The sequence below is a fragment of the Aspergillus karnatakaensis genome (assembly GCF_047715665.1).
Source record: "Aspergillus karnatakaensis strain CBS 102800 unplaced genomic scaffold BJY04scaffold_22, whole genome shotgun sequence".
In the NCBI taxonomy this organism is placed as follows: domain Eukaryota; kingdom Fungi; phylum Ascomycota; class Eurotiomycetes; order Eurotiales; family Aspergillaceae; genus Aspergillus; species Aspergillus karnatakaensis.
Genome location: NW_027395734.1, coordinates 438,538 through 466,479, shown reverse-complemented (window position 1 = coordinate 466,479; position 27,942 = coordinate 438,538). Strand labels below are relative to the sequence as shown.

Sequence of the window (27,942 nt, the reverse complement as noted above, 5' to 3'; positions counted from 1 at the left end):
GCAGGCAATCAGCCCTGTTGGATCCCACGAACCGCCCCATTAGCTGAGCATGAGTGGAGTCACCCAACAGATGAAGGGTAGACGGTGTGATCCTGGCGCGTAGCATCCATACGAAGGTGGCTGAGATTGACCCTAATACGCGGGGATGTCGACGCGAAAGGCTGCCAAGCAGCTTGTGCATCAACTCTGGGTTTGCGAGGAAAGGTCGTAAAGAACCCTCAGATCCCTGACATCCTTTTACGGGACCGCTGAGATAAAACTCATAGAAGAACGTGGGCGTGGCCGGCGATTAAGACCAAACGGGCGGTCCCTGACTCGTGGCTCCCCACCCAGGATGAAACTAAATATTCCCGGCGGATTGGCGCTTGCTTGGAGCTGACAGATGTTGTTAGATCCCTTCTTATTTTACTTTGCGTAAGGGCAGTCGTTGCTGAGGAGGTCTGACACGCTTATATATATCTGACCCGAGAACATACTCGGGGACTATGACTTTGATGGTGGGATACAGGAAATAGACAACGATGAAGAATATGAATCTAGGAATATCAACCGCGCAGGAAGGATAGCAATCTGATAACAACACCATTCAGTAACCACCAAATACATGGCTCTAGCAAGGCCTACCTAACGCTCAATAACCATACCCAGACCACAACTACCTCAATGGCTATACCAAGCCACAGTCACTATGAATGCGATGCATTATCAAGCACATCCAAAATATCCTCCCACGTGGCCGCATCCCGCGACAGCCAGTCAACAATAGATCCAGCACCACCCTCACCCAGCTCGCAACGCTGATCTCGGGCGCTGGAGACTCTATGCACACCATCCCCATGATCCGTCCCCGCAACATGAGCAATAATATCATTCAAATCAAATCCTCTCTCATCGCCCATCTCGACGGCCCGGTCAATCTCAAGCAGTGCATTGATAAGCGAGACCCCGCGTTCCGCAATGCGGCTCCGGGTCTGGTTCTCCTTCAGAAACACCGAGGCTTTGGTGGCAAGATCTCGTATCTCAGGTTCCTGCCCGTCGATTATGCACGTTGCGCCGGTGTCGCGGGAGAAGATGAGTTCGAAGAGAAGCCAGACGGCGGTTGTGAGGACGTGTGTGTTGATCGTCCACATGTTTCGGGCGACGAAGGTGTGTGGATCGTCCGGTGGGAGGGAGAGAACTGTTGCGAGGCTACGGCGCATGATTGGGAAGCAGGAAAGCTGTTAAGGGGTCAATGGTTTGAGATGGCCTAGTAACGGTAGGACTGCGGGATGAAGGCACACCTTTGTATATGCGAACCAGGGGTCTTTGAAGCTGGGTATTTGGAAGTGGAGGTGTATTGAATAGAACTATTGACTACGAATCAGGAACCCTGTGTTGAATATCATTCAGATAGATTGCTTACCTTGTGCGCCAGGGCCAGGGATAGCACCTGGGTCTGATGCTGGACATGCGCCGGGTGGCCGGTCGGGGTGGCAGGCGTGCTGCGGTAGAAGGTTGGCATCTTATCCATGAGCTCTCGTAGCTCACGGTCGGCTTGGAGAACCTCTGAATATAGCTTGCGCAAGCCGTCCTCAACGCCGTTAAGATGGCCTTGCTGACACATTTTGTCTTGTGTCTTCTAGATCAGGACTGCAACTATTGAGTGGGATGTAAACTTAGCCTGCTGCGCGCTGTAGTAGGTATAGGACTAACTCACCATGGTTGAGAACCGTAGTATAACTACCCTGAGTGTAGTGCTCCTGCTCATGATCAATGATAGTCTCTGCGGAGAACATGAGCGGAACCTCCTCGTCGCAGTTCAACGCCATTGGTGTATTAAACTGGGTCGGATGGATGGTGTATGTGTTATTAAAGGGAATTTGCAGCCAGTCTTGACGGACCAGGAACCACCACACGCGCTTTGAAACCTCGCGATCGATGAGGCGCCGTTGCATGGCCTCCACCGGTTCTTCATCGGTATGTCCGTTTCTCGGAGGGTCTGGACCGAGTCGATGCAGGCAGAGACACTGCGCTATTCGGACCGCGCATGCTAGCAGCACGGATATCAGGTCAGACTGGCCGATATTATGGCCGATGTATATCAACAGACAGATGGCCTGCAAGCTAAAAAGACTGTGATTGCTCATATAGTCGGCATCATTGAGACTATCGATACTGTTTTGGTAGCATAGTTCGGCAAGACTATCTAGCTAAGTGTCAGCGGGCAGTAGAAGACCGAAGGGTCTTGCTCACAGGGTGCATGAATGTCGAGCTCGCGCAAAAGCGATGGGCTCATATGATATAGAGTGACCTGTATTTATCAGCCATTTATGCTCTTCTACATGAACCGTCCGGCCTACCGCAAGCATTGCATAATAGAGACTTAGCCAAAGCCCTTGACACTCGGAGGGCTTGGCGAACGATTTTTCACATTGGTCATGAAATGTAGGCATGTGCACGACATTATGTATCCAGGCGATGGACTCCTGATGATAGTGCATCATGGAGCGCACTTGACTAGGGGTAAAGAGCAACCCAGCAGCGTTGCCCATATCATCCAGTGCGGCATCAGGTGGCGAAAGATGCTCAATCTGTGCGACCTGGAGTATCCGCTGGCGGCCTGAAGCTAAGAATTCAAGGGTAACTGCGGCATCTTCAGTGACGTTATCGACAATCTTGTGCCGTGATCGTGCGGGTCCATTGGAGGAAGGGGCATTTGATGTCGATGGCGTGGATTCAGGTACCCCGGGCTGGTCTTCGGCTCTGGCCTGCGGTTCAGTCTCATGTGGAGTTTCTCTCGTCGATGTAGCAAGATAAGGATCATTGAGGATGATATTATGCTCTGTTGGGATTGGAGTAGCTGGTGAACGTATACGGGCGGCCGCCGAAGCATGGCCCGGACGTCGGCGGCATAGCTGAGCTATGCCCCGCTCGACGCATGCCGAGCAGGGGATGTGTTTTGAGCAGCGTAATTTCCTTCGGGTACACTCCTCACAGGAGTAGGATGGACGAGGTCGCTTCCTGCGGCGGCTGGATTGTGTCTCCATAGCAGATCTTGTCTCGGCAGACACGGAAAGATGGTGAGAGATGGATTCTCGCCGGGTTAAGATACCAGCACAATGATAACGAGATGGTCACAGGAAACAACTTGATTGGTTGAGATATGGAGTTCTCGGCCGCGGGTGAAAGGGATGTGTTTTCCCCACTTTCACACCTTCTGCTCCGCGCCAGCCTGGTGCACAATGTCAATGTTACTACTACTACTACCACTACTCTGGATAACAGCTGATTTAAACGACGTGACCGGAGGCCACAGAACACTACACGACGAAAGCCCCAATGGTATTGACGAACCAATTCAGTTGGTACAAGCGCAGGAACCCGCCGGGTATGGGGATTGTGGGAGTGGTGCTGTTGACTACCCCCGGGAGGGTGATTCCAACAAAGATGAATTCAGTGACAAATGCTCTCCAGTTGATGCCAGCCTTGTATCTGTAGCAACCATGCGGGTGGTAGAGGTCCACCACGTTGAGCCTTCGCCTGCGAACGACGAAGTAATCCGCAATCATGATACTGCAGATCGAGGAGAGAAAGACTCCGTAGGCAGACATAAAGGTAAGGAACTTGGAGGCGCTGTTCACAATCAGCCAGGGTACCATGGCCCACGCTCCAAGAAGTAGACAGAGGATGGCCCCGCGCCGAACGTTGATCCAGCCTGGGAGGATGGCCATGATGTCGTGACCGAAAGGAACCGCATTGGCCGAGAGATCGCATGAGATCTGTGCCAGCATCCAAAGCATTGCGCAACAGAAGGACAGGAATCGGCCGCCCGCGGTGCTGTTCCAATATGGCAGCATTGTTACTGGGTTGGACAAGTCTTCGTCGTACAGCACGCGACCGGCACCGACGACAGCGAGACCGAGGATCGCGTAGACTGTGTTGACAATCGGAATAGTCGGTAACTGAGCCCACTGGCCGCGGGTGCCCTTGCTGAAGCGAGAATAGTCTGCCATGTTGACGGTAGCTGTGAGCCATGAGTTGGTCGTGGAGCAGAACGTGGCCAACCAGTGCCATGTGTGGGTGCTGCCAGTGACTGTTGCAGGCTGGTTGAAGATCCCCTTGACATCGCCAGCTTTGACACAGATCCAGATGGTCATGGCGATAGAGACCTGCTAATGTCAGGTTTGTGTAGGTAGAGAATAAGCAAGATACGCACCGGGATGATGACGATGGTCTTACAGAAGAAAAGACGCTTCAGTCGGTGAACAGGAATCAACATGAACGGGATATGCATGGTGGTGAATAGAAAAAATGAGATCATCTGCCGTGTGGTGATTCCAGCGGATTCTGGCAGATGATTGGGAATGTCACGATAGCTCGGCCAGATGGCAGCAATTGCCTGTGATTGTCAGCAGATTACAATATAATTCTCGATACCGAGTTAACCTCTGTCATTCCAAACAAGCCGTAGTAACAATTGACCCCGAACCAGACCGCAGACAACACGGCTCGAGACACGACAGCAAAATAACCAAAATAGTATCCGAAGCTGGATCGACCGGAAAGGCAATATGGTAGTTACTGCCAATGTACCCATTCAACAAAGTAGGAACAGCATTACAGAAGCCTGAAAGCATCACAATCACAATGGCATCAACAGTACTGAGCCCTACCAGCAGCGGTGCAGTGCCAATTGACCAGCTGGTGATGTTGACCAAGTCCGAGACCCAGTAGTTGGCAAAGTCGAGAGCCGTCCATACCCTCAACTCCGGCGGTATCGGATCCAAGTCTAAAGTCATTAGCACACCCTTGGCAATGTCTCTGAAAGGTTCTATACCTTTGTTGCTTGTGACACCTGGAGGCGCAAGACTGCTTGGCTCTTTTGCAAGTTTCCATCCTTCTCTTGATGTGAGCGTGGCACGAATGTTATGCATGCTGAGCTCGACTGTGCTATCTGTAGCAGTTCTCAAACCTTGCCACGGAGATATGTCCCGTCAAATACAGCATTATTATCGTCGCAAGGGGTTTGACCAGACGGACTCCGGCGAAAACCCAGGATTGGTATGAAAGACATATGCCTTATCAGAAAAGGATGTGAAGACTATCAGGACGCTTAGGAGGGGGATATACCATATATACCAGCGTGAAGCTTATCAGGAAGAAAGCGTACGCCAGATAGTACCACCCTGCTTCTTTCGGCCGCGGGTCGACGGGAAGAGACGACAGATATCATTTAAGCACTCTCGCGGGTTTCCTGTGTCCATCCTCACTTCTCAACACTCCGAGAAAATGGATTTCCCCATCATCAACATTAGCAACCTTGATTCGGACTTCGACTGCGTTTCGAAGGCCATTTTCAAAGCCAGCCAAAAATGAGGCTTCTTTATTGTTATCGACCATGGGATCGAGGGTGCTAGACGCATGTTTGAACTGGTAAATCCAATGCCCCTCCCTTGCATGCCGCAGTGGCAATAACAGTTACTTTGACTAGTCTCGGAACTTCTTTGACCTGCCGATGGAAACCAAGTGCGAGAAAATCATAAACGAGGACCCGGTCGGATACGATGGGCACAAGCAAACAACGTACGCACACAGAGTGACCGATCTTCCAGCGCAACCAGCTAACCAATACACTCACGCAGCTTCGCCGCCTCAGAAGGAATGACCTTTGGCCTCCCAGCGAACCAGCTTAGCAAGAGCACCAATATTCACTCCTGGTGGGAGAGAGAAAAGATCGAGGAAATCGAATCCTTCAAGTCTCAGTGCAATGCCCTAACACTGAAGATTCTATCCTCCTTTGCCACGCACATGGGCTTACCAAGGGACTTTTTCGACGCCTCACACAGACAGGTGCTCCCAGGGAACACGTTGAAATTCATCAAATACCCCAAGATGACAACGAAGCCAGAAGTAATCCCTCGACTCTCCGAGCATACGGACTGGGAAAGCCTGACTTTGCTCTTTACTGAATCTCCAGGACTGGAAGTCCGTGATCCGAATGACCAGTGGCACGATGTGCCCGTGATGCCGGGTGGTATTATCATTAACATCGGCGATGCGCTTTCGCTGTGGACGGGCAAGCAGCTCAAGTCAACTATGCACCGGATCTCGTGGGAGAAGGTCCCTGTGGACCAAGATCGGTATAGTATGCCGTACTTTGTGCATCCTACCTTTAGTATGTCCCTTACGGTGTTTTCTGTGTCGGAACCAGGAATCTGCTAACGGTTGTAGCTACGAACCTCCGATCGCTCACTGCGCCATGCGATAGTGACACAGCCCAGCTTACCTATAAGGCCTAATTTGATGTCCGTCTTTGATTGACATATGGCAGTCTTGAGAGGCAGGACGGCGGGTCAAACTTTGGGGAGGTTGACCCGGAGGTTCTAGGGTACCTTAGCTCACTTGGGGTCGCAAATGCGGGTGCATTGGAGTCGAATGCTGTTGATGGCAAGGCTTTGTGATAGTTGATACTTATGTTGTTTATTCCAAATTGAACGCATTGACCAGAACCCTATCGTCCACTTTAATTCGGTTTGTGCTACTTTGAGGTAGTCGGCTTTTATCCAGGGAGAAAACGCGTACGAAGCATGGTATCTATTCTATTCCTTCTTACCTTTCGGCTTTCACGGACTATTATGCTTCCACAGTGCACTCGTGAGGCACATATCAGTAGAACATGTGCCAGCGGAAGCTTGAATGCCTGGGTTGGAATAGAAGCGAGTAGTACGGCTATGGGCATTCTCGACCTGATCCTGCAATATGTCTATAAATCACACGGCAATTTGGATTGCAATAAGATAGCTAGCAAGTTAGAGTACACCACCTGTTGGTGAAAAGATAAAAGCCGATCCCCAACCAAAGAGATAGCGCTGTTCTTTCGGCCACGGGGGGAAGCAGACAAACCCGCGGCCGAAACTGAATCATCGAAATCCTCCCAGCTATCTCTGCTTTTTTTCTTTTTTATATACTTATAAGAAAACATTCATGTACTTTTCATGTAACCCTTCTACTACTCGATTTTATCGTACCACTCCTCCGAGCCATCAAGAATGGCCGCCAAAGAGCCCCCGATCATTGATTTTGCACGTACGCATCCCCCAACAGTCAGTGACTGGCCGTAGGCAAATATGGGAGAACCTAATATTTGGCAGCACTCTACGACAACAATCCCTCTTTAAAGGACAAGCTTATCCGCGAGCTCCGCCAGGCCTGTGAAGAATTCGGCTTCTTCCAAATCATCAACCACGGAATCCCCGCCGACCTGCAAGCTTCCATTCTCACGCAAAGCAAGGCGCTGTTCGACTTGCCACTTGAAGTCAAAGAGGCGTATAACAAAGGCAAATTCTGCTCTTCCCTACACGTACACCCTTTTGAGTACTCACCCAAACATACGGGCGCTACTAACAGGCACACATAGACAGTAACCCCTTCAACCGCGGCTACGAGCGCCTTCGCTCGCAAAACTTCGAGAAGCGCACCGCCGGCGATCTGAAAGAGGGGTTCTATCTCGGCAGGAACCGGTCGGTCGACGACCCCGACGTCATCGCAAGGAAGTTCGCGCAGGGCCCAAATACCTATCCCGCGGAACTAGGCGCGCAGTTTCCTGCGGTGGTGGAAAGATATCATGCAGCGCTCACCGGACTTGCGGAGGGGATCCTGTTCATGCTTGCGCGCACGCTGGATCTCGAGGAGGGTGTCTTCCAGGCGTTCTGTGAGCGGCCCGTTGCGGTGTTGGGGCTGCTGCATTATCTGCCGCAGGAGCCGGGTGCGTCAGAGTTAGAGCGCGGTATGTACAGACCTAGTACATTGGTGTTGCCTTGGTCGTAAAAGCCGTACCTAACTAAATGATTTGCTCACTCGCAGGGATCGGCGCACACACGGACTTTGGCGCAGTGACTATCCTCCTGCAGGATACGACGGGCGGCCTGCAGGTTTGGAACAACCTGAGCTCAACATGGGTTGATGTAACGCCCATCACCGGCGCGTATGTCGTGAATCTGGGGAATATGATGATGCGGTGGACTAATGACCGATACCTGTCGAATCTGCACCGGGTTATCAACAAGAGCGGCAAGGAGAGACTCAGCGTCCCGTTTTTCTTCTCGGGAAATCCGGTACCATTCGGTGTTTGCCGAGTTGTCAAGGGGAACAGGGGCCAAAGTATCCGCCGATTACGGTGGGGGATTGGATGGCAGGCCGGTATGCGGATACATATGGGAAGGGGCAGGGTGGGATTGGGGAGTTGAGGAGGGGGCCCGGGGTGAACAGCCAAATTTCAGGCGAGGCTTGATTCTGTTATGTGGAGTACTCCCTTTGACAATATATTAGTTTGTTAGTAGCGAGAATTACCGCACCTCTAGGGTGAAGCCGCTGATACTTCAACCCACTGCCCTGCTCGTGTGGTTGCAGATGACCACCCGCAGTAGTTAGGTCTCTGGAGAAAGCCATTGTTTTCACAATATGCATAAATAACAAGCTCGCTACACTCGTAAAAAAACATACAACAGCTGGGATTCGCATGTGGTCACCCACCATACTACTAACCAGCCGGCGAGTGGCTTAAGTACGGCTGAGCGGACGGGAAGCCCTGTTCTCCACACCCTGTGGTCGTATGTACCAGACTCATATAAATGGAGTCCTATGCCCTTGAGAATCTACCGACTGCGACAAATTGTTTCCAAGGTGAGCTCAGGAACATTGATCCTGGGAGGCTCAATCTTCCCGACTGATCTGTCCCCTCCTAAAGTATCCAAACAATCTTGAATTTTGTGAACACATTCTTATGCGATTCTAGATAGGTCTCATCGTATTCTTACTCAGAGTTCGCTAGTTCTGCTTCCCCTTATAACTCAGTTCTTCTGGACTGCATCACCGCGGTCCTAGCGGAGCCGATGTTGGTGCTAGAAAATGATATAAGCTCCTTGTTTACTTCATGCTCCTTGTGTTAGCATCTTATGCAATGTAATTGTTTACGCATCTGCAAACTATCTCTCTAGAGAAGGAGTTGCCAATCACGTCTCATCCCTGTAGCTCCCCGCCATTCGCTTGACGCGCGGAGTAATGTCCATGCAGCAGGAGTTACTAGAGCCTGCCAGGCTGTCAGCAGGATGCATAAAGTACGGAATATATGCACTATAAATGTATGTCTGTGGATTGTTCTCTATTCTGGTTCATTCTGTCATGTTCGCGTTAAATATTTACAAATTACAACTCATGTCTTGATCTATTGTGTTGACGTTTGCTCGGTATCCCGGACGGCTAATAGAAAGAGAGAGAGAGGGACTACATGTTTCAAGATCTAGGTACAATGAATGCCATACCAAGGCCAAACGGAGTAGAACGACTAAGCAAACGCGACCTATGCTCACACTAGGTCTGTCGTCAGCCCAACAAGATCTCAGGCAGATCAAGCCTCGTCAAGAACCCCAAATCATCGAGCCCCTGTCCCAGATTCGCCACGTAGTCCTCCCAGTTGAACAGCGGGGTTTGTAGGAACTGTTGCTGCTGCTGATATGGGGAGCGGTCAAACGAGTCGGGGCCATGGTGGTGGTGATGACTGGAAGCCAGATCGACAGCCGCGTCGTGCGAGACCCTTTCACCGGCATCCTCCCTAACCTCACCTAGCTGGTGTTGAAGTTGCTGCTGCTGCTGTTGGTGCTCTCCTCCTCCTCTTCCGGGTGCTACCGTGTGTTGATACGCGGCCTGCAGAAACTGAAGCGTGTTGCGTGCAGATTGGCGGAATGTCGCCAATGATTCTAGAACGCTCGTTGCTTCCCGCCACCCCTGTCGTGCATTTTCCAGGGTTGTCGCGTCGAGCATTGACGGGGCGGAGAATGATATGAGAAAGACTACAGCTGCGGTGGAGACGTCTATATTGCGAGAATTAGGTGTGTCAGTCACGCCATCTATATGGCCCTAGTGGACAGGCGGGAGCGGAGCTTGAGGGGGGCGATAGGTGACAGGGAAAGGAAAGTGAGCTTGCTAGACGGGACGGGAATAGCATAGTATACGTAGCATACAATATCCGTTATACCACCACGCATCTGCAGTGCTTGTCTGATAGGTTTCGTGGACCAGATGCGTTAGGTCGATAGCTGCCATCACGCATGCCGTGACGCAGTTACTCGCCATTGATGAGTACAAGGTGCTATGACTGGCCACAGTAAAGACGCTGTTGAAATTGTCCTGTCCGGCAGGACCAGGCGCGCCGCCTGCGGCCTCGCGCTTGCATACTGTTTCCCGATATAGCTGGGTGAAGATCGGGCGATAGAGGAGAAGATGCAGATGCACGTATCTGTATGATATGATATGATACAAGATGATGATTAATAGACAAGGTCAGAAGAAAGAAGCTGGCGGCCCAAGCGGCCTTGAGACGGAGAAAGGAAGAACGCACCTGGCGTGGAGGACATTTCGTTGCCGAGCGAGTGCCTCCTGGCCCACTCCGTCTCCATCTTGGTTCAGTGTAAACTGATGCGGTATTGTCCACCTGAGGAACTGAGGAAGGTTTGCTTCGAACAGGGTCAGTTGTCGTTCCAGTTCGAGCACCGTGTCTAGCCCTGCAAGACATTTCGCACGGGGCTGCTGCTGGGATTGCTCTCGTCGCGAGCGCCCGCGCCAAACATCGTACACGTCGGACAAAATCCTGTCCAAGATGGCGTAGAGCTTTATAGCTTCATCGTAGAATGTCATCATGCTTGGCTCCTCGTCCTGCCCCTGTCGGGACGGGCCCGAATCGCTGTATGGCGGAAAAGGTGCCAAGTGGGTTGTCATGCTCGGCCTGCCATATACCATGCTTAGAGTGCTGCAAAGGAGCATATGCATTAGCCGGGCGTGCAGCAAGCCAGCAGTGTTTGGCAAAACTTACACGTCCATTATGACGCAGCCATTCCAGGTGCGGAGTAGCATCTCAGACTCTAAAGAGGTGGTCGCACTGGAGGGAAAATCTGACTCGTGTAATCCGAGCCCCAAAGCAACCCTGCAGGCAACGCCGACGGATTGCCAACATCGGCTGGGGTAAGGGGAGCTCTGTAGAAATAGCGCCGTGATCAGTAATGTCTGAACGACGCCGAGAGTATTTATGTCGAGGAAATCGAGCCCGATGAACCGCTTCCCTCGTAGGAAGAAGGAGTTGGCGACCAATTCAACTTCCTCGGGGGGGATATCGGCGAATTGACAGCCCAGCGCGAAAATCATATTCAGCGCGGAATGGAAGACAATAGATCTCGGCCCGGAGTCTGCGCTGGAGCCTAGGCCAACGGGGAGTTCTGTTAGGGGTATCTTCTCCTCTTCCTCTCCACGCCAGAGATTACGATACGCCGCTTCAAAGGCCGGACGGTGGAAGAACGGATATATGATATAGAGCTTGTTGAAAAAACAGCTGACCAGATGGTCTGCCAAGCTCCTTGGTGGTAGTGCAAAATCATCGAATCGGTAATCGGTGGATGTGTCCTGGAGGGCTCGATATGCAGGGTCGGCAGGCGGGCCATCCACCGGCCGGGATGGCATCGACTGCCACGCAAACCGCATGAGGGCCGCGGTGGACGAGCTCCCGTAAAATTGGAGTCTGGCGGGTTGGCCCCTACTCTCGGCGGCTGGGGCGGTGATCTGGCCCATACCCGTAATCTGGCCGGTCCCGTCCTCGAACAAGGGGGATGCGTAGGTATCAGTATTCTCTTCGGTTGTCGACCGGAGCTGACTGTTGTTGTCTCTTTGGCTACGTGGGCCTGGTGGCGCATGATGCCCCAGGGGCGCCGCCCGGGTTGCAAAGCTTGTAGGCGTATTCTGCTCCAACGTTCCTGCATTCGGGCAGGGTGCAGCCGGTGGGGGAAGGATGGCTGCTCCCTCCGCTGGCAGTGTATTTTGTCCGGTAGCGTCAGTGGGAGGCTCCCGTTGAATCTGAGAACTCGGTGATGAGGAAACTGGGATTCCAGCACCTAAGCACGCATCTTCCAGCTCCCTAATTCGTTCGTGGAGTGCGCGATGATACCTAGTTCAAGTAAGGGATGGACAGTCAATGCATTACTCTATTCTTGCGGGTGCAGTTCTCTAGACTCACTCGTCCCGACTCGCCGACCGGGCGTTATCCGAATTGTATATGCACTGGTCAACCCGATAGGACCGGCCCATACATGGGCCACAAACGGGCTTCCGGCCGTCACATCTGGTCTTCTTCTCCCTGCACGAGTCGCAGGCGAGAGCCACTTTGCGGCGCCCGGTAGTGCGTCGCTTTGGATCGTCGGAACCTTTCAGAGGCATTTTATGGAGGCTGGTGTGCTATGCTGCGTACCTAAATAACGCCTCGACTAGTTATTATCCTTAAGCCATCAACGGAGCCAGTCTTCAGAGCGAAATGCTGGTGTTGGGGAAAGCCGGGGACGTTCAGCGTCGACGTCGACGCACGTTTGCTCCGTTATCATGGCGACCAATCGCAGTCGACAATCTCGAACTCTTCTGCGAGGTGATTGGTTATCCAGCAGTTGATGCAAGATGGTCTCGCGCCGGCAACGGAGCCATTCCGGTGGTGCTCGGGACGACTCCGGGCGCCTCTCTCGTGGTCGCAAGTAGGAGAGACTTTGGATATAATAGGCAGGGTGAGTGCCCTGAAGCTGTACAGCGCCCATGAACAACTCCTACCACACTCCAAACCCCAACATAACCATCCATTAAACTAGCGATAGCAGAATTTGGACGACCATGACCCGCCAACCAGCCGGCTTCATAAAGATCCGCTTTCAGCTAAACTTCCTCTTCTGTGTACTGCCGCATGCGACATGCTGGATACCCGCCGCCATCTGTCGTGCATTGTACAAGAAGTTACCTCTAGCCCCGTCTATCTGGAATGGCTTCGCGGGCGCCCTGATGGCTAATACCCCGCCAGCGCAACTCCAGGCCATCCTACCACCTACTATCGATGTATACGATGAATGGGTGTCTTCCCGCGGAATTTCTCCCGCCGTGGATGTCCTGGAAGCTGATAATGCTACGCGCCTGCTCTGGATCGGGCCAAGAGGTGCAAGTAAAGTCGTTCTTTTCTTCCACGGTACGATGGACCTTTCCTCACACCTCCTCACGGCCGTTGGACCGACTAACCACGGAGCTCGAATGAGTAGGTGGCGGATATGTGATGCCCCTTTCCCCTGGACATCTAGACTGGATGGAACATGTCCGAACGGAGGCTGCAAGTGCTGGACTTCAGCTGAGTGTGTGCGCTCTGGAGTACGGTTAGTAGCGACGATGCGCGCTACCATAGCCTACATACATGCTGATCATCTTTCTGGCTAGACTTGATTCCCGCGCACCCGTACCCCAGACAGATGATCCAGGGCATTCTCGCACTCAAGCACCTTCTTGATTCCGGATATCGGCCGTCCGATGTATGTTCCCAGAACCCCAAACTGTTCTCCATTCAATGTGCTGATCCAGCGTCCCCGTAGATTATTTTCGGTGGCGACTCTGCAGGAGGTCATCTGGCTCTAGGTGTCCTAGCGCACCTCCACCGCCCCCGTCCAGCGTTGGAGATGGAAGGGCAGGGCCATATCGACGTACAGGGCACAATAAAAGGATGTTTCCTCGTTTCTCCTCTCTCGTCGTTTGAATTTAACACGCCTTCCTATCGGAGATGGTTCAGTGCGGATGTGTTGACACGCAGGGTTGTCGAAAAATGGGGACAGTATCTAGTGCAGGACTCTCCCTGGCAGACGGAGATCTCTGATGGGGATGGCTGGGGGATGGCACTGGATGTCCAGCAAAGCTGGTGGGACAATCTCAACGCGGTGGATTTTATTCTTGTGACCTGCGGGTACGAGGAGGTCTTCAGTGACCATGTTCAGCAGTTGGGCGCGATGCTACGAAAACATAGCAAAGGGGAAGTGACCCTATATATGGCGAATGAGACCCATGACGGCCCATTGATGGACTTTGCGGCTGGGAGGCCGCCCAGTGCAACATCCAAGGCTATCGCGGATTTTATCATAGCTTGCTTCAAGGTTTGAATCAGCCTTTTTTTTCTTTTTTTACTGGACGTTGGCTTTAGGCCATGGTCGGCTCTTTCAATTTTAATTATTTTAGTATTGTCCCTACTTAAACTGACACTGGATGCTGAGTATCTACACCTGGCGCTTCGCATCGTCCAATACCTCGAGTCGAGCGCCTTCTACCATGATCAATTCGACGTGCTGCTCACTTCTCGGAGTCACCTTCACCGGGAATGGCTCGTCCGTCCGGTGGTGATTCAGCCGCTTTGTATTATACGGCCCAGCCTGCGACATGTTAGCCAGTGTAATTGCGCTCCGTGCGCCTGCGCTGGGAAATGGCCTACCGCGGTGTAGTCATAGCAGAAAACCAGACGCGCCACGTTAATGAACAGACCACGAAACGCCAGTCTATAACCCACGCATATGCGCCGGCCTCCGCCAAATTGCCAGAGGCCATGCGCGGGATCAGCCTCGTGCCCATCGAGCCATCGCTCAGGTAGAAAGTCCTCCGGGTCGTCGCACTCGTTGCACACCGGGATTCCATTGATCACGAACCCGACCCCCGCCGGAAAATGATAGCCCTCAAACTCCATGTCGGACGTAAGCACATGGTCCGGAGTAAATGGGAAAATGGGCCTCCATCGGAGCAGTTCCTTTATCATCGCGCAGACGTAGGGCATCTGCTCCAGGTCGTCGATACCCGGGAGACGGCGAGGATTATCTGCGGCGCCACAGATGCGGTCCACTTCGGCTCTGGCTTTTCGATACTTGCCAGAGTGACAAATTGCCGCCATGGCGAAGATGTTTAGGACCTCCCTAGTCGTATCGGACCCGGCTTCGAGGAGCTGCATCGCGACGTACATGGCCTCGCGGTCATCGCCCGTGAACTTTGTGTCTGGGTGTAGCAGCACGTCGCGGACCCACGAGGGAGGCGCGACTCCTTGCTCGACCTGTTCCCGTACCGGCGTCCACCACGTTCTGTAGACCTCCTCATTCCAGTCCCCCAGTTTCTCCCAGTGCTTGCGCCACGGCTGCAGTGCGCGAGGAAGTTTATCCAGCTCGGGGAACCAGTCGATCAGGCTACTCCCGATGCTGCCAACGAACTGCGTGACAACGTCTTGCAGATCAGCGAGCTCTTTCCCTGTCTTGACGAGCCGCTCCCCAAGCGCAATGCGATGGACAACAGAGTTTGCGTATCGATAATGGTGACGATACCATCGGTTCGGTTGGAACAGGTATTCCGCGAGCATCTGGGTACTCTCAAGTTCCTGCCACGAGCCATACTGCTTCAGCGCGGTCCCGCTCAAGAGGGAGTGCATGACTCGTCGCTTCTCGGTCCACCCGGATGGAGGGAGCAGCAGAGAGCGCCCGTTGCGGCTGACAATCCCACTTGCGATTGGCATGGGGCTTCTGCCGTTGGTGAGGGAGCCGCGTTTCGCGATGATCTCGGTGACGACTCGCTTGCTGTTGAGCAAGACCCAGGTCTTGGACCCGAGGTGCAGAGTCGTCATCTCTCCATATTTGGCAAGATCAGTATTCTGCATCGGTCAGCGCCATTTTCCCCCTTCCACTTCCCACGTAGGAATGGGGGGGACATTTGAGCATTTTCACGCACCAGAAAATGATCTGGATCATCTCGAACTTTGCGAAAGTCCAGCAGGCTTCCAAGAATTGGCAGCCCGCGAGGTCCAGGGGGAAGCTTCCATTCCTTGCCTGGAGGTGCTTTACGGTTTCCAACCGGAGTAGATATCACTCGGATGGTGAGGAAAGTTGCTACCAGGCATGCGAGTACAGTTAGGATAGTCGCAGTTGCTGGGTTTTCTCTGGCCGCTGCTGCGAGTTGCGTGTGAATGGGGTCGCTCATGGTGGCCTGCGGCTTGCTCCAAGTTCGACCAGTTCATCCCCATCCATGACGATATAAATTAGCTTCTGAGTCGGCTGGGATCCGATCGATAGCGATGCGTAACACGCACACACAAAAGCTGGCCGGCTATCACGGCAAGCGTGCTGGTCTAGGGCTCCCGCCACCGGAATGGTTCCGGACAGCCATTCATAAGCGCAGCCGCAGCACACGCCGAGTGTCGTCACCGCGGTTGTCCCAATGCCGATGCTGCCGCTTATATCGCTTCCTCTTGCCCTCCTCCTGGTCACCTACCTATATAAGCTCAGTTTACTGACCACAATGAACGAGCACACCCTTGACTGGCTGCGCGAAAAGGCCATTGGCTGGAGTCACAGGCCGCCAGTGAACAAAATCGACACCCACCATCATTGCGTGCCTCCCTTCTATGCCAAGGGTAAGCTAGCTTCCCTATGAAAGCGACTTGACATCGCTCTAACCACCGTACAGCCGTCGAGGAGCAAGGTGGCGATCCCAGCGGCTGGCCCACGCCTACCTGGAACCCTCTGGCCTCCAAGCTGTTGATGAAGCGCGTCGGTGTGCAGACTGCCGTGCTCTCCGTGACAGCCCCCGGCGCTTGTATCCTTCCAGACCGCCAGCGCCGCGCCCAGCTAGCCAGACAACTCAATGAATACTCCGCTGACCTCCGTAATAAGGACCCGGAGCGGTTCGCTTTCTTTGTCTCGCTGCCCAATATCCTTGACACCGAGGACACCCTCGCCGAGATTGCATACGGGCTGGACACGCTCCACGCTGACGGCGTCACCCTCTTCACCCGATACGGGTCGTCCAACACCTATCTCGGCCACGCAGACGTCGAGCCCATCTGGGCAGAGCTGAACCGCCGCCGCTGCGTGGTCTTCATCCACCCGACACACCCAGTCGACACCCACCCGATCAACCCAAAGCTCCCGCAGCCCGCGATCGATTACCCTCACGAGACAACCCGCACGGCAATGGACATGATCGTCAACGGGACTCGGGTCAAGTACCCGGACTGCAAGGTGATCCTCTCGCACGCGGGCGGGGCGCTCCCCTACCTGATCTCGCGCGTGGCGACGCCAATGAAGAAAGCCCCAGACTTTGCGGTCTCGCACCGCATGGGCACAACACACGACAAGACAATGGAGTCCTTCCGCAGCTTTCACTTTGACCTCGCGCTCAGCTCCTCGCCGCAGGTGCTAGATATGCTCTTGAAACTGGTGCCGCATGACCACATCTTGTATGGAAGTGACTTCCCCTACGCGCCTATCACGGCGTACCCGGCGTTTTTGGAGGAGTTGGAAGGCTATGAGATGAGTCAGGAGCTGAGAGATATGATCAATTTCAAGAATGCGCTTAAGTTGTTTCCGCGGCTGGCGAGTCGGTGGGGCGGCGAAGCTGTATAGTTTAGCCGGACCATTTACATTTATATATATCTCGGCAATGAGAGCACCACCTTTCTAGAAAGTAAATACAGGTAGGTAGTAAGCGTCCTTATACACCTCCCGCTGTAGTCCCGTCATGCCTTGTCATGCCCGCGGGGTCCCGCGGGATTCGCTGGGCCACCATAGACTCCCTATGTTGGTCGTAGGATGCCTATGATCCAAACATAGCGGCGTGTATGTTCGGCATAGCATCACCTATGCCCGTAGTCCCAACATCGCCTGACTCCTTCCCGGATACGTCAGCACAACCCGCGGACGGAACTACTTCACACAGGCCGGTGACAGTTCTAGCCACCACATATAATCAGTTCAACGCACTGTAGGCCGTTGGGCCGTCGTCTGGTAAGGCGGGGAGCAACTTGATAAGCGCGCGGGAAGGGCCAAGTTCCTGGTGTAAATTTCCGGGGAAACTCATCTTCCAGGAAGATATGTGATTCCCACCAATTCGACAACAATAGCTTCCTATCCATTTTCACCACCATCATTCTTTATCTCTGGTCCTTTTTCTCACGCCATTTTCTGCCATTTATCTAATTTTTTGTCATTTTAGGGTTTTTGCGATGCTCTCCTTGTGTTGCTCTTGTCCACTCTCTTTGATTACATTAACTTCCTCTCTTGCATAGACATCTTTTATTTCCCATTGTTCTCTTTGCTTCTTATTCTCATCTTTCCTCTCCCGTGTTCCACTATGTTTGCTCAGGGTTCCCCTGGCGGCGGAGGCCCACTCGGACCCGCTGTACGCTGCCTAACTTGAAGAGTGGCAGGGTCTGGGCGCCGTTGAGGTTTCTTACGCCTTCTCGCAGGAGCCCGAGGCCACTGGTGCGGCAAGGTACGTCCAGTATAGGAGTTATGCGGAAAGAGCGCAATTTGTTCAACTTGTGCTCAGACGGTGCAAGGTCTCTGTTTTTGGGTCGTCTCGACTGGGTGCTGCGACGAATGAGAGTTGTAAACGGGTCATGCTTGAATATCAGAGGGAAGCTGGGTCAGATGTCAAGAATGAGGAAATGGAAAGCTGGTTTAATGAGCTCAAGGTTCAGGGTCGCTGGTCGAGTGACATTTTTAACTGACGAGCCTTGGAGAAGAAGAATCCATCTCCGTGTCATCCAGTGAGGTAATTCGTCACGATCCTGCGGGGCGAGTTTCATTCGTAAATACCAAGAAGGAAGATGTGGTTTTCGTGGTTTTAAAGATGCTGCAGAAAATCATACGAACAATTACACAAGGGGATGAGGAAATAGCTCCTGACGTTTATACATTCAAGTCCGCAAATATAACAAGAACAAAGCCTCCGGAAAGCTTCCAGCCAGCTTTGCCGTGCGGTTGGACTCCTTCCCGTCGCTCACAGCACCCGCCGGGTTGCTTCCGAGCTTGATTCCGAAATGTCACTGCCTGACGTATGAGAACTTTGAGAAAGAAGCTTTAAGAGACCCTTTCTTATTAAGGCTGCCACCAAAGCTATTGTCTAGAAGGCACAGCCACCTTGCAACTGCTCTTGCCCGGCTCCCCCCCCTCGCTCCCAAACCATGACAACCGCTGCGAACCGTGGCTTCCTCCCTCGCGAGGGCCTTTACATCGACCCGATAGTCAAGGCTCTACGGAAATCAATCCTTCACCCACTTTCTACCTTGATATTCCTGCACCTGGTGCGCAGAGGGAGCATCAGCTCCATCGCTCCATACGAGAAGGTTATCCGGCTCACCGCGGCCGCCAGTGTCCTCTTGTGGGTCAGCGATTGGCTGAGTATGAAGGTACGGAACAACTGGGTTCTCGATAGGTCGTGGAATTGGAACAAGGAGCTGGTGGTCGTCACTGGAGGAAGCGGCGGCATTGGTGCAGGTGTCGCTCAGCGGCTTGCTGCCAAGGGCGCACGCGTTGTGGTTATTGATATTATTCCCTTGACCTACGAGCCAGGTAGATAACATACTCATTCGAAATGATCTTTCTCTTGATCGTCCAAATACAGAGGGAGAGGGAGAGGGCTGTTGCTAATGTTATCTTGAAGAGAACAAACGCATTCTTTACTACAAATGCGACCTTAGCAACGAGCGAGAAATGGCCACTGTCTGCGAGAAGATCCGATCAGAACTCGGTAACCCAACCGTGCTACGTCAGTGTGAACCATGATCTATGCTCATTTTTCGCGCGCTAGCTGACGATTTCCTTCTGCCTGCCACAGTGAATAATGCCGGTCTCTCTCGTGGCCGGACCGTCGTCGAGGGCACTTACGGCGACAACAGCATTACCCTGAAAACCAATCTACTGGCGCCGTTTCTTCTTACGAGGGAATTTCTCCCAGCGATGATCCAGCAGGACCATGGCCACATCTTCAATGTCGCCTCAGTGAGCGCGTATATCCCACCGGCAGGGTTAGCCGACTACGCAGCGTCGAAGGCTGGATTGATCGCATTTCACGAGGTACTTCTGTCTGTCTGCTACCTGTCATGCCCAAACCTGCTCTCCGCTAACTCTGTACTTCTTTGCTATGCACCAGTGTCTTTCACAAGAGCTCCGCGTCGCGAATGCGCCCAAGGTCCGCACCTCTCTCGCCGTGCTGAGCTTCACAAAAACGCCGCTTTTCAAAGGCGAGACGAACCAGTCTCGGTTCCTTATGCCTCTCTTACACACCGAGACCGTCGTAGATGCCATCGTGGATGTATTGGATAGTGGGCTCAGCCAAACGGTGTTTTTGCCAGGCATCTTCCGATCCTTTGCAGGCTTGGTGAGATATATGACCCGCCCTCCCGGCATTACCTTCAGGTGTTTGACTGTTGCTGAGACGACCTATGTAGCGAGGGGCGCCAGAATGGTTCCAGGATTTGGTCCGCGGTGGTACAAAGTCTCTGAAAGTGGATTTCAAAGGGCGACAGGAAATCGATCCGAAGACTGGGAGACTTGTTCAGTGAGTTCGGTAGTGTGTCGCATTGCTTGATAGTCGCAGTAGTCGGGTCTTGTAGCTAAAAATTGGGCGTTGCGGGCCTTTGGGTGCAGTCGTCGCGGAAAGGAGGAAAAAAACAAAGAGAAGAGAAGAAAAGAAACAGAATGAAGAAGAGAAGAGGACTAAACTGAAAGGAAATAACTAGTCATGTGTAACTTGTCAGCACATACTGCAATATCGATCTCTTAAGCCCCGCAGAGTTTCCGTACAAAGTAGAGCATATACGAGGCATGAAAACTAACCAGGTCACGGATATCAAATAGCCATCATTGCCATATTGGATTATTACCCAATTCCGTTTCTCAGGAGTCAGGGATTTGCTTATATACAGATCAGAAGAGGCCTCCTCAAGAATACTATGACACACTGCCCAGACTCTACAGGTTCGGTCGTGGGTTTGCTGTCAGCCTCTCTCGGAGAACAACAGTGATCCTGCGACTGATGCAATCCGCAAGGGCCATGTTGGCGATCATTGGGTTTACACCGCTGGCGCTGGGAAAAATAGAGGCGTCGCACACATATAGCCCTCTGGTGCCCCAAACCCGAGCGTCGGCATCCACGACACTGTGCTGCGGCGAAGTCCCCATGCAGCAGCTCCCCATCTGATGCGCACTTGCGAAAACCGCCTTTTCGTTCTTAAGAGGCGCGAGACTCCGGACTGTCGCGATCCGCTCTCTTAGAGCCTCATTGTTCAAGTCGTCCTGCGGACGCGGGCTAGTGGTATCATCGGCCTCATTCTGAGCTGGTGCTTTTCGGGAAAAGTATAATGGGGGGATCTGTGAAGATGTGGTGTGGTATTCCGTCGCCCCCGAGACGCAAGCTATTTTAGCGCAGGCAATCAGGCCCTCGACCAGGTGTTTCTTGTCAAAGGCCGATGTCGCGTACTCAATCCTACACCTGCCGTCCGTGGGATCCGGGTACACGCGCCCGCTGTCGCGATCTCGACACAGACAGATAAGCCCGGCCATCCGGCCCATCTTGGACGCCAGGTCCTTAAACTCTGCCCCGCTGCGCCATGGCAGAAGTGGCAGCACCGTGGATGGGAGCATTGCTGGAGTCTCAATCTTGACCCCGTGGCCCTTGCCGTCCATATTCTCCCAGTCGCTGATTACCGTGGTGAGCGCAGACCCTTCCCAGGGACGAACGTCGCGATCGAAGACCGCAACCGAGGCGAGAACTAGAGCAGATTTATATTAGCTCAGCTATCCGTGATGATCGCTTTTGGAATCTGGAACCCCGTGCGTACCTGGGTGCAGATATAAATGCCGACCAATATGCGGATTTCGCAGGCCACTCCGTCGCAGCAAAAGAGGGCTCTGGAGCGATCCGCACGCTACGATCACAGTGTTGGAGCGGATCTCTACACGTCGACGGACGCTAGGGCCTTTTTCCTGGGCCTGCCCAAAATGAAATGCGCGGGATATCCATGTCCCTTCGATGCCGCTGGCCAGCACCTCCCCGTGGCCTCTGTCAGGCGATGGCTGCAGAATGATTTTATGCGCTTCAAACCCCTCGATGAAGGTAGCACCACTCTGCGCGGCGTCGGCCAAGAATGTCTCCCTCGGGCCCTTTTTCATAGCAGAAGCGCATCTAAGGTGACAGTGGCCGCAGAAATGCTTCCCGTTCCCTGTGTTCTGCGGCACGGCTTTCGCATTGTATCCGAGTTTCTGCGCGGCGCTCAGCACGAGCGACTCCCAAAGCTGTGCTCAATCAGCGCATCGTCCACGCCCATCCTGTCGCTGACCTGGTCGATGGAGGCCTGAAATGCATGCGATGTGAATAGGTTCAGTCCATGCGGGCCCGCTGCCCACTCCTCGCGCAGGTACCCCTGAGGCGCAAGCGAGGCAGACCAGTTGATCGTGCCCCCTCCACCCCAGCTGGACCCGACGAGGACCGCCATGTTGCCATCGTCCGTCGCGAGGAACCCGCCGCTCTCGTACAGGTTGAGGTTGCCTTCCAGTGGCGGGATGGGGAACGCCGAGGTCGGGAAATAGTATGACTTTTCGACGACCACGACGCGGTAGCCTGCCTCGGCAAGGTTCTTCGCTGCGACGCTACCGCCGCATCCGCTGCCTACAATTACGACGTCGGTCTCGATCGACACGACACTTTCTCTCTCGTTATTATTGGCGGCAGCGGGCGGAAATTGGAGGAAGTCGTAGACGGTCCCTTCGGCGCGCTTGAGATGGACGGACGACGCGGTACTCAGTCTCAGAACAGCAGGAATGCTAGGGCTCAGCGTTGTCCACGCTTTTTTGAAGACGAGCAGCAGGACGCGTGACACGAGGCGCAGCGGTGGAAGCCGGGAGTTCCTCATGCCCTGGAAGATCGTTTCGCGCACTTCGTATGGCTGGCGATGCAGCGGAGTCGCGCTGCCGGTGAGGAGCAAAGATCCTGCGCGAGAGCTGCGCGGGTTAGCGATTTGGATGGACGAGAAAGACAGAAAAAAACGATTGTCTCTCCTCCTTTCCTCTTTTACGTAGTTTCACATTTCCATGTTCTTCATACCTTAGAGCGTTTAAAATCAACAGAATCCCCCTCCGGCCCTCCGGATGAATATACTGACTGAGGAGTCGCTCGATGAACTCCTGGAAGCCATCCAACGAGGACAGAGCTTCCCCGAGGTACCATTCGGCATAGTCTGACGGCGCGACGATGCCTTGCGGGTTGTCTCCCCTCCCCGGGGATGAATCCGCTGGCAATGGGGGACGAATACTAGGAGTTGCATTCGCGTTGCTGCTCCGGGGAATACTTGGGATCGCGATGTCGGCCAACGCCCGGATAACCTCCCACTGATGCGGCTGTAATCTTTCTACATTCGATACGGGCATGACCAGGGGCGCAAGAAAGGAGCTCAGCGGGGGATCCTCAGCCATGTTTTGCCGCGCACAGTTCGAGGCGGAAATGCGCCGCCGCAGAGGTGGATATCAACGGGAGCCAGCTGCAGCCTAGACGATCTCCTGCACACCCCAGCAAAAACAAAAATCCCCCGCTAACCTATCCTCTGGGGTCGAGCTGGGGTATGGAGAGGATCGCGCACGTACCTCGGGAGTCGGGTTGGTCCCGGCCGGCCACCCTGCTATAGAGTGGCCTAGATGAATTGACTTCCTCACCCCCCTCCTCCATACCCCCCTTGCGAACGCCGGACCTAACGCGCGGTCTCCGACGCGATGCCGACTTTCCTAAAACATTGATTCTTGCGAGCCTTCCGGATTTGCCTGATCTCAGTCAATAATGCCTAGATCGGTTACGCAGTGCGATGGCGAATGATGCTCACCCGGGAACACCGGGAGCACGAGCTGGAAGTCAATGTACCTCGCTGGTCGTATCTTGTCTCATCAGGGCGCTGCGCGTTGCGATGGTGTTTTAAATATGTCCGGTCCATCTGTCCCCTAACAGGGCAGCCAACTCGTGCCAAATAGAGTCGCCGCACCCGTCCCAAAATATGAATATGTGTGTCTTCCAGGGTTCCAAGATCAACAGCCAAGGTGTTACCCTGAGATGGAAGGCTTGGTTCTGGGACTCCATATACAATCTACTCTATCTCTCGCGTGCAGCAAGGCCCGTCTTGTAGGTGAGGATATCATTGTTCGCCGCAAATCAGAGCGAGGGCAGCGCAGTCCCTAATTCGTTCCGGGAGCAGATCTATTTCTACTTCACATAATGACCGCCAGTTGCTATGTATACATTCTATAGGGTACACCGTAAGAATGTAGAACATATAAGTAAACATGCACAATACATCCGCTCCGTGGAAAGGCTAATTGATAAATAGTAAGTCACAATAAGTGCAGTGTCTACATCTGCAGCTAGCGCCAAAACCATCCACTCTATTTGCCATCAGCACCAGGCTGCCATTCACGTCTCGATCCTGGCGGACTTCACATCCAGGCATCATGCATTCTTCTTCACCTTTCTACTATCCCACCCGACAACATCCGTCCCATGAATCCAATCCATCAAGCCAATCGTGCCATAATTAACACGGAACTTCTCATGGTGCAGGTCATGCAGTTCTGCAGGAGGTAGTTTCAGAAAGTCGTAGCCACTGTGGTCGGCAGCGGCCTCCCAGAGCTCAAACACGCCAAAGAGCATAATTGAGACGAAATGCGCGCCTTTGAGGTACAACGGCAACGTGATGGGTAGGACATTGGCGAGCAAATGCTCGACCGGGTGCGCATACTCGGCGGCGAATGCCACGGGAGCGGTGTACTTGTGATGCATCTTGTGGATGTGCGGGTAGAGTCTGGGATGATGCAGAATGCGATGGACGTAGTAGAATGAGATCTCGCGGGCCAGCAGGCCGAAGATGAAGTCACCGACCAGCGTTCGCCAGCCTGGGATTGTCGGGTCGAGATTGAGCATCGCCTTGTCGACCCCGACGGCGTAGACGAGTGCGGCGTGCAGGGCGACGACCCAGACGTGGTTGAGGAGGGTGATCTTGATGCAGTGCGCGATCTGCGCACTGGTGGGTTGGCGCCGCGCGATTTGGATCTTGTGGCGCTGCGAGAAGCGAGGGAACGCCACGTCGATTAGCATGTAGAGCGTGGCGGGGACGACGAATCCAACGAATTGTGTGACGATCGAGCCTGCTAGCTCGATTGTGCCTGGTCGGTAAGTCCCCAAGACACGGGTCCAAGCGCTCTGCATTTGGGAGTGGAGGTCGAGATTCATGGCTGCTTGGTCGAGTATGGCACGACGTAGACTATCGTTTAGAACCGAATTTGATGGTCCCTGTGGCTTGATTGCCCTTACGGACTATATACGCATCTTCTCAAGCAAGCAGAGCATGTGAGTCTCTGAAATACTGTTCATCTGGCTTGCCGGATTGATCCGAAGAGGCCGGAACCCACCCGGACCACCGGCGACATTGACTGAGATGTGTGACATCTGGCAACGTGCCATACCTCGGGCTGGAGGCAATGCTGCGCTGCACATGCCATACCTCGCTGCAGTTTATGCACGGGTGAGTTCCGGAATCGTCTGATGGATGCAGAGACAGCAGAGCCAATTCGTTCAATATTTCGTACTTAAGCTAAGATGGATGGAAAGCGGCACATTATGAAGTTACTCCGTCCGCTATACACTGCACCATGACTTTCAACCACACCGATCCTCCCTCCTACAGCCAGATCGCCTGTGTCGGGGCCGGGCTGTCGGCCGTTGCCCTAGGAGCAACGCTGAAGCGATGGTACAACCTCGACGATATCCGGTTCTTCGAACGCCATCCAGGTACCGGAGGAACATGGTACATCAATACCTATCCTGGTGCGTTCTGCCCCAGGTACTTACCCTTTTCTTGCTCTGCCCACCCCGGCTTACCCCCCGTGCTCCCGCCTAGGATGCGGCTGCGACGTTCCGAGCGCGCTGTACAGCTTCTCCTTCGCGCCAAACCCGAACTGGACGAAGCTCATGCCTTCGAACGACGAGATCAAGGCGTACGTTGATGACGTGGTGGATACCTACAACCTGCGCCGCAAAATGGCCTTTGGGACCGAGGTGGTCCAGAGTGTCTGGCGGGAAGATGCTGCGCGGTGGCTCCTGCACCTGCGCGACCGAGCCACAGGTCGCGAATATACGCACGAATGCCAGATTCTCTTTGCGGCAACCGGGCAGCTGGTTGAGCCGCGGCCAATTGAGATTCCCGGCGCCGCAGACTTTGACGGCAGTATCTTCCACTCGGCGCGGTGGGATCACAGCGTGGATCTCGAGGGGAAGAATATCGTTGTCATCGGTAACGGCTGTATGCGCTTCCCTTAAGTCTGGGCATCTTCTCTTGTACGATCAGAACACATCTGACACGACAGTCTGTAGGCACCGGAGCCCAAATCGTGCCTGCCCTCGTCAACAATCCAAAGATCAAGTCGGTCACGCAGATCGTCCGCACGAAACACTGGATCTTCGAGGCTCCAAACTTCTCCTATCCCCCCATCCTGCAGTGGATATTTCGCTATGTCCCGCTGGCCATGAAGCTGCACCGGTTCCATATTTTCCTCATTGCCGAGAACGACTTTCGTTTGTTCCCGATGACCAAAACGGCGGCGAGGCTGCGCGAAAAGCGACGCAGGCAAGTGGAAAGGTACATGCGCGAGGCGAGCCCGGAGAAGTACCATGACCTCCTGATTCCGGATTTTGATGTCGGATGCAAGGTATACATCTACACATACAACAGAGCAATCAAGCCCCGCCTGCTAATATTGAAAAACCTTAGCGACGGATCTTCGACCCGGGGTACCTTGGCTGCCTGCACAGCGATAAAGTCCTGCTCACCGACGCCAAAGCCCAACGGGTCACCGCCGGCGGCCTCGAGACAGATAAAGGGTTCGTCCCCGCGGACGTGATTGTGCTTGCTACGGGCTTCCAGACAAACAAGTTCATCCCATACATGGATGTTGTCGGGCGTAACACCGAGACGGTCTCGCAGCACTGGACAGAAAAGTACGATGGCCCCGCGGCCTACAACTGCTCTGCTATGAGCGGGTTCCCCAATTTCTTCATGCTGCTAGGCCCGAATGCGGCGACAGGACATACATCGGCCATGATGGCCGCGGAAAAGTACGTTATGCCGCTTGAAAATTGATATATCCCTGTCCCCAACCCTCCACTAACGAATATGAATGTGCCAGCTCGATTAATTACGCGCTTCGAGTTCTAAAGCCAGTTCTCGACGGCAATGCTGCTTCGGTTGAGGTGAAGCCCAAGGCTGAGCACGACTACGTATACTGGGTGCAGGACGCGTTGAGCAATCGTGTTTGGAATGCAGGCTGTGTCTCTGTACGTCTGACTATCACTGCTACGTGACAGTACTTTTTTTTTACTAACGGTTGGGTCTGATAGTGGTACCTGAATGACAAGAAGTGGAACTCCATGTCCTACCCGTGGACGCAGGGGCACTACTGGTGGAGGAGTCTCTTTCCAACCTGGTCTGATTGGAATATCAGGGTTAGTTCAATGCGTCCCTCTCATACTCTACTCTACTCTACTCTATTCTACTCTACCTGGAACCCTATCCCGCCAGTGGTATTATCGTACTGACTCGATTTGCGGGCCCAGAAAATCGCCAAGCCATCATCGCGCACATCATCATCTCCCATCTTAATCGTGGCTCTTTTGTGTATCGGAATTTTGGGCGTGACACGGTCAACGACCACTGGAATACTCACCCTCGCGGACCTTAAAAGCTACTTGTCTGCACTGCAAGCCAGCATTCTCAGTCGATAGACCGGGGTGATCATCCGGAAGTGCCAATGTTTGCTTTTGTTTTTACCCCGTTACCTCCGCTGGCGCGTGTGTTTTCTTGCTCTCCCTGTTCAATGTATAGTGGTCGACGTGTATGTTATGCAGTAATTTGACGCAGCATGCAGTGTTGAGCACCCATGCTAAATAGTTGACAGTGTCATCTATGAGCGTCCGCGAGCGTGTGTGAATTTGTGTGATTGCAGTCCCGTACATACGTAGGTGGTTTGATCTGGTTCTGTTCGACCCCCCTTGAATGCGTTGGCATTTACATATCAACGGTCCCAGTATCTATTCACTGTGGCGCTTATGGCAGGTTGAACTCTGCCCTGGATGCCCTGACTGCTGGTGCTCCTTTCTCTCGGCTTCAATTTGAAATGTACGGTTTAGAGAGGACAGAAAAAAAAAACACCAAGTTGAGGCAAGCAAGCCGTGAAGATGTAGTAACAAATGTCCGTGCATGGCCACCCTCCAGTCTCAGAAGCAAAT

General features: G+C 53.5%; 12 protein-coding genes across 12 annotated transcripts; 6 read left to right on the top strand and 6 right to left on the bottom strand.

The window, feature by feature from the left end:
• Positions 1 to 686: 686 nt before the first annotated feature.
• BJY04DRAFT_217976 (uncharacterized protein) lies at positions 687 to 3,026 on the bottom strand (the record flags this gene model as incomplete). Its single annotated transcript, XM_073716198.1, has 6 exons — positions 687 to 1,217; positions 1,281 to 1,346; positions 1,403 to 1,608; positions 1,697 to 2,185; positions 2,233 to 2,290; positions 2,340 to 3,026. 6 exons carry the CDS (start codon positions 3,024 to 3,026, stop codon positions 687 to 689), a joined length of 2,037 nt encoding a protein of 678 aa, XP_073571724.1.
• A 273-nt stretch (positions 3,027 to 3,299) lies between these two features.
• BJY04DRAFT_227679 (permease for cytosine/purines, uracil, thiamine, allantoin-domain-containing protein) lies at positions 3,300 to 4,913 on the bottom strand (the record flags this gene model as incomplete). Its single annotated transcript, XM_073718687.1, has 5 exons — positions 3,300 to 4,148; positions 4,196 to 4,378; positions 4,426 to 4,528; positions 4,573 to 4,768; positions 4,817 to 4,913. 5 exons carry the CDS (start codon positions 4,911 to 4,913, stop codon positions 3,300 to 3,302), a joined length of 1,428 nt encoding a protein of 475 aa, XP_073571723.1.
• Positions 4,914 to 5,494: 581 nt separating this feature from the next.
• Positions 5,495 to 6,278, top strand: BJY04DRAFT_217974 (uncharacterized protein; the record flags this gene model as incomplete). Its single annotated transcript, XM_073716197.1, has 3 exons — positions 5,495 to 5,562; positions 5,622 to 6,154; positions 6,211 to 6,278. 3 exons carry the CDS (start codon positions 5,495 to 5,497, stop codon positions 6,276 to 6,278), a joined length of 669 nt encoding a protein of 222 aa, XP_073571722.1.
• A 750-nt stretch (positions 6,279 to 7,028) lies between these two features.
• BJY04DRAFT_207358 (isopenicillin N synthase family dioxygenase) lies at positions 7,029 to 8,269 on the top strand (the record flags this gene model as incomplete). Its single annotated transcript, XM_073713848.1, has 5 exons — positions 7,029 to 7,082; positions 7,160 to 7,339; positions 7,387 to 7,765; positions 7,843 to 8,093; positions 8,132 to 8,269. 5 exons carry the CDS (start codon positions 7,029 to 7,031, stop codon positions 8,267 to 8,269), a joined length of 1,002 nt encoding a protein of 333 aa, XP_073571721.1.
• Positions 8,270 to 9,360: 1,091 nt separating this feature from the next.
• BJY04DRAFT_227676 (transcription factor domain-containing protein) lies at positions 9,361 to 12,237 on the bottom strand (the record flags this gene model as incomplete). The annotated part of the gene is made up of 6 exons (XM_073718686.1): positions 9,361 to 9,603; positions 9,664 to 9,848; positions 9,999 to 10,273; positions 10,376 to 10,783; positions 10,847 to 11,968; positions 12,038 to 12,237. 6 exons carry the CDS (start codon positions 12,235 to 12,237, stop codon positions 9,361 to 9,363), a joined length of 2,433 nt encoding a protein of 810 aa, XP_073571720.1.
• A 438-nt stretch (positions 12,238 to 12,675) lies between these two features.
• BJY04DRAFT_207356 (Alpha/Beta hydrolase protein) lies at positions 12,676 to 13,973 on the top strand (the record flags this gene model as incomplete). Its single annotated transcript, XM_073713847.1, has 4 exons — positions 12,676 to 13,021; positions 13,092 to 13,202; positions 13,264 to 13,355; positions 13,416 to 13,973. 4 exons carry the CDS (start codon positions 12,676 to 12,678, stop codon positions 13,971 to 13,973), a joined length of 1,107 nt encoding a protein of 368 aa, XP_073571719.1.
• Positions 13,974 to 14,087: 114 nt separating this feature from the next.
• BJY04DRAFT_227671 (cytochrome P450) lies at positions 14,088 to 15,819 on the bottom strand (the record flags this gene model as incomplete). The annotated part of the gene is made up of 3 exons (XM_073718685.1): positions 14,088 to 14,240; positions 14,300 to 15,493; positions 15,571 to 15,819. The coding sequence occupies 3 exons, from the start codon at positions 15,817 to 15,819 to the stop codon at positions 14,088 to 14,090; spliced, it is 1,596 nt and encodes a 531-aa protein (XP_073571718.1).
• A 234-nt stretch (positions 15,820 to 16,053) lies between these two features.
• BJY04DRAFT_54766 (amidohydrolase family protein) lies at positions 16,054 to 17,605 on the top strand (the record flags this gene model as incomplete). Its single annotated transcript, XM_073720614.1, has 2 exons — positions 16,054 to 16,252; positions 16,306 to 17,605. 2 exons carry the CDS (start codon positions 16,057 to 16,059, stop codon positions 17,241 to 17,243), a joined length of 1,134 nt encoding a protein of 377 aa, XP_073571717.1. The 3' UTR covers positions 17,244 to 17,605.
• A 1,200-nt stretch (positions 17,606 to 18,805) lies between these two features.
• Positions 18,806 to 20,290, top strand: BJY04DRAFT_227669 (uncharacterized protein; the record flags this gene model as incomplete). Its single annotated transcript, XM_073718683.1, has 5 exons — positions 18,806 to 19,193; positions 19,285 to 19,389; positions 19,459 to 19,697; positions 19,774 to 20,001; positions 20,072 to 20,290. 5 exons carry the CDS (start codon positions 18,806 to 18,808, stop codon positions 20,183 to 20,185), a joined length of 1,074 nt encoding a protein of 357 aa, XP_073571716.1. The 3' UTR covers positions 20,186 to 20,290.
• Positions 20,291 to 20,587: 297 nt separating this feature from the next.
• BJY04DRAFT_227667 (uncharacterized protein) lies at positions 20,588 to 23,431 on the bottom strand. Its single transcript, XM_073718682.1, has 4 exons — positions 22,726 to 23,431; positions 21,962 to 22,622; positions 21,464 to 21,917; positions 20,588 to 21,394 (listed from the first exon to the last, which is right to left on the bottom strand). The coding sequence occupies exons 1-4, from the start codon at positions 23,091 to 23,093 to the stop codon at positions 20,595 to 20,597; spliced, it is 2,283 nt and encodes a 760-aa protein (XP_073571715.1). The 5' UTR covers positions 23,094 to 23,431; the 3' UTR covers positions 20,588 to 20,594.
• A 540-nt stretch (positions 23,432 to 23,971) lies between these two features.
• Positions 23,972 to 24,972, bottom strand: BJY04DRAFT_188279 (sterol desaturase family protein). The gene has a single exon (XM_073711192.1). The coding sequence runs from the start codon at positions 24,889 to 24,891 to the stop codon at positions 24,112 to 24,114; it is 780 nt and encodes a 259-aa protein (XP_073571714.1). The 5' UTR covers positions 24,892 to 24,972; the 3' UTR covers positions 23,972 to 24,111.
• Positions 24,973 to 25,310: 338 nt separating this feature from the next.
• BJY04DRAFT_227663 (flavin-containing monooxygenase) lies at positions 25,311 to 27,707 on the top strand (the record flags this gene model as incomplete). Its single annotated transcript, XM_073718681.1, has 7 exons — positions 25,311 to 25,485; positions 25,559 to 25,960; positions 26,032 to 26,366; positions 26,429 to 26,772; positions 26,844 to 26,991; positions 27,055 to 27,159; positions 27,271 to 27,707. The coding sequence occupies 7 exons, from the start codon at positions 25,311 to 25,313 to the stop codon at positions 27,436 to 27,438; spliced, it is 1,677 nt and encodes a 558-aa protein (XP_073571713.1). The 3' UTR covers positions 27,439 to 27,707.
• Between the last annotated feature and the right edge of the window lie 235 nt (positions 27,708 to 27,942).